The sequence below is a fragment of the Rhagoletis pomonella genome, unplaced genomic scaffold (assembly GCF_013731165.1).
Source record: "Rhagoletis pomonella isolate Grant_MI unplaced genomic scaffold, Rhpom_1.0 Rhpom_scaffold_00006, whole genome shotgun sequence".
NCBI lineage: Eukaryota > Metazoa > Arthropoda > Insecta > Diptera > Tephritidae > Rhagoletis > Rhagoletis pomonella.
In genome coordinates, this window is record NW_023458560.1 from 27,105,195 (window position 1) to 27,107,911 (window position 2,717).

The 2,717-nt window shown below is 39.6% G+C and overlaps 1 protein-coding gene across 10 annotated transcripts in view; it reads left to right on the top strand.

Moving 5' to 3' along the window:
• Window positions 1-137: 137 nt before the first annotated feature.
• Window positions 138-2,717, top strand: part of LOC118740553 (ral GTPase-activating protein subunit beta) — a 16,580-nt gene continuing 14,000 nt past the window's right edge. For 8 of the 10 annotated variants that reach the window (XM_036472134.1, XM_036472137.1, XM_036472135.1 and 5 more), the window contains exons 1-5: window positions 138-621; window positions 691-910; window positions 1,294-1,692; window positions 1,754-2,014; window positions 2,416-2,670. In XM_036472134.1, the coding sequence (XP_036328027.1) occupies window positions 430-621; window positions 691-910; window positions 1,294-1,692; window positions 1,754-2,014; window positions 2,416-2,670 (1,327 nt within the window). In that variant the 5' untranslated portion in view covers window positions 138-429. Of the gene's footprint in view, window positions 622-690; window positions 911-1,293; window positions 1,693-1,753; window positions 2,015-2,415; window positions 2,708-2,717 lie in introns of all 10 variants that reach the window. The other 2 variants (XM_036472133.1, XM_036472142.1) reach the window with 2 other exon arrangements.

The following is a 2,717-nucleotide window of genomic DNA, read 5'->3' on the forward strand; positions in this document are numbered from 1 at the left end:
TTAAAACGGACGCGAACTCCTCATCTCAACCTTTCAGACCTCACTCGACGACTTTAACGAGTTGTCGCTTCTTATACATTTACGTTCTTTGTTATACATTTACGTTCTTTGGTTTAAATACAATGTTTATAAAATCCCATCAAATGCATGAGTCCGGCAACACTCGCTGCTGTAGAAGTGAAAATTTTTCTGCACCATCTGATTGATTTCTTATTTGTGAAAAATAGCAAAACTAATCTAACAAAATCGCTAAATGTCGACTAAATCAATAGAAACCTAAACGGCTTACAGTGATGTACTTTAACTACTTGATCCCGACATTTTTATAATAATTTCTGATATGTCACTGTTGTGTTGGCGTAGTCTTCCGTGAAAGTTTTTTGTTGCCTCTTTTAACCACTCCAAGGCCAAAAAAGGATCGTCACAAAAATGTATTCCGAATGGGTATCGCTGTCTTCGCAAATTTCCGCTGACAGCTGTGCTGCACAGTCTTGCAGTGTGCTAAACAAATTTCCAGCCTCCGCTGGCCGTGAGGTAACTGTGTCTGTGGTACGCCAGTTAGCAAGCAACTTGGGTATAACACAAAATGCAGAACCAAGCCACTTAGTGCGTGACGAAGAGGTACGTACACACCTGTGTTTAATTGCATTGGTCATTTATTAGAAATATGAATTGTGGGATTTCTTTTAGGTCAACTGGTGCATGGATGTAATTTGCTTTGGATTGTCACTGCCACTACAAGAACACGAAACTATAAAGGACTGCGTAAATGTCTACTGCGAATGGTTAACAGCATTGCATCCACAACCACGCATCAGTGTACCAAAACCAATTTGTGAAGATGCGAACATGTATTGTCGGAAGATCGTCAGTCACTTTCACAATCTTTTTGTGCCGCGGCAAGGGGAAAGTATGTTTTTATTTATGTGCTACTTTGAAAAAACATTAGTCGTTAGCTTTGTAATTATGACACTTTTGCTAAAGTCACACAATGTAATGCATGCAATTACGGCAAAATCTAGAAGTTTTTTCCTTACAAAAATAACTCGTTAACTAATCGGTTCACAAAGTAAAGCTTTCCTATCCAAGCATTCAAGATTTTGCCATACCATAGCTTTAAGTCTTGTAAATATGTAATAAAAAAAAAACAATAGTGCACATTATAAAACTGCTTTACCTTCCCTTTCAAGTCTCGCCATTTATTTATCAAAGCTCGCTTGGTAGGTGCTCGTCCAAAAAATTGAATTCTGTATTAGTTGCAATTTTTTCACCATTTCCATTTTTTCATTCAAGGCGCCGACACTATTAACCGTCAAGCTGTGCTCTGCCACCGCGTTCTGCGAACACTGCAACAAACAGCACAAATATCCCAAACAATGGACCGCAGAACTTGGGAAGCATTACTCCTTTTCTTACTAGCCATTAATGAAGTTTTGCTAGCGCCACCAACAGTCAAGGATGATGTTGGTGATCAACTATGCGAACGTGTGCTATCCGTGCTCTTTGAAGTATGGTTGCTGGCCTGTGTGCGCTGCTTTCCGTCGCCTTCTCTGTGGAAAACTCTGCATGAGTCGTGTGCTATGTGGCGGCATCGCATAGCATTGATTGATCAGTGGAATCGTGTTAACTTAGCTCTAACGGCACGCTTGCTAGAGTTTACATATGGACCAGCTTTTCCAGAGTTGAAGATTTGTATGCGCTATAAATATAAAAAAGGTTAATAAATATTTATGTAAATTATACTTGTTTTTAGCTGAAGAAGATGCTCAGTTAATTCCTGCAGATATGAGTAACGACTGTGTTGCACAGACTTGGTATCGTTTTTTGCGGACTATTGGCAATCCTACCGCGCTATGTTCGCCGCACATCATCAGTAAATCGTCGCATTTCATGCAGTGGGCCCTTACACATGACAAGGGTGCCGAGACTTATCAGCATCCGTGTTTGCAGGCACTGCCCCAAATATTTCTGAAAGCCATTAAAGGCATTTCCAGTCAAGTCGACGCGTTTTTGGGTAAGCAACTATTCAACTCTTCAAAAAAAGTCATTGTTTTGATACAAAAAAAGCGCGCTGAACGCAATTCAAATTGAACACGCGTTACAATATTATATTTTTCAATAATAGAATTAGCAGCATTCTAAGTATACAATATGTATGATCAACTTTAATGATATACTCCCATTTACATATATGATATAGCATTTGAGCCAATGTACAAGCTTCAACTAAGCTACTTAGTTGATCTTTTTTAGTGTAGTAAATTTTACTTGTATTTATATGTTAAATATTGTATCAATTAATGACGCTAGACGTTACACCTTTCGTTAGACATCCTTCTTATTCTTTACTCTCTTTATAACCAACATTTATTCGAAAAAAATGCTATTAACCGTGTATAATACGCAAAACCCTAGGCATTTATCGGCCACCTCCGCATCAGGCGGAAGATGCAATTACCAATTTACTTGATATACGACTGTCACTTAACGAGGCGACTGCCTCATCGATCACAACGGGCATACATAATTTCTTTCACCATGGCAGCAATAGCGCACTAAATACAGGCGGTAGCACAAGCGCCGCTACAAATGCAACCAATAATGCGCACCAACAGCAGCACCATCACCATCACCATTATCACCCACACTTGCATTTGCATGGTGCTGGCCAATTCCTGCGTGATAACTTCATCAGCGGCTCGGCCAGTTCAGCACTA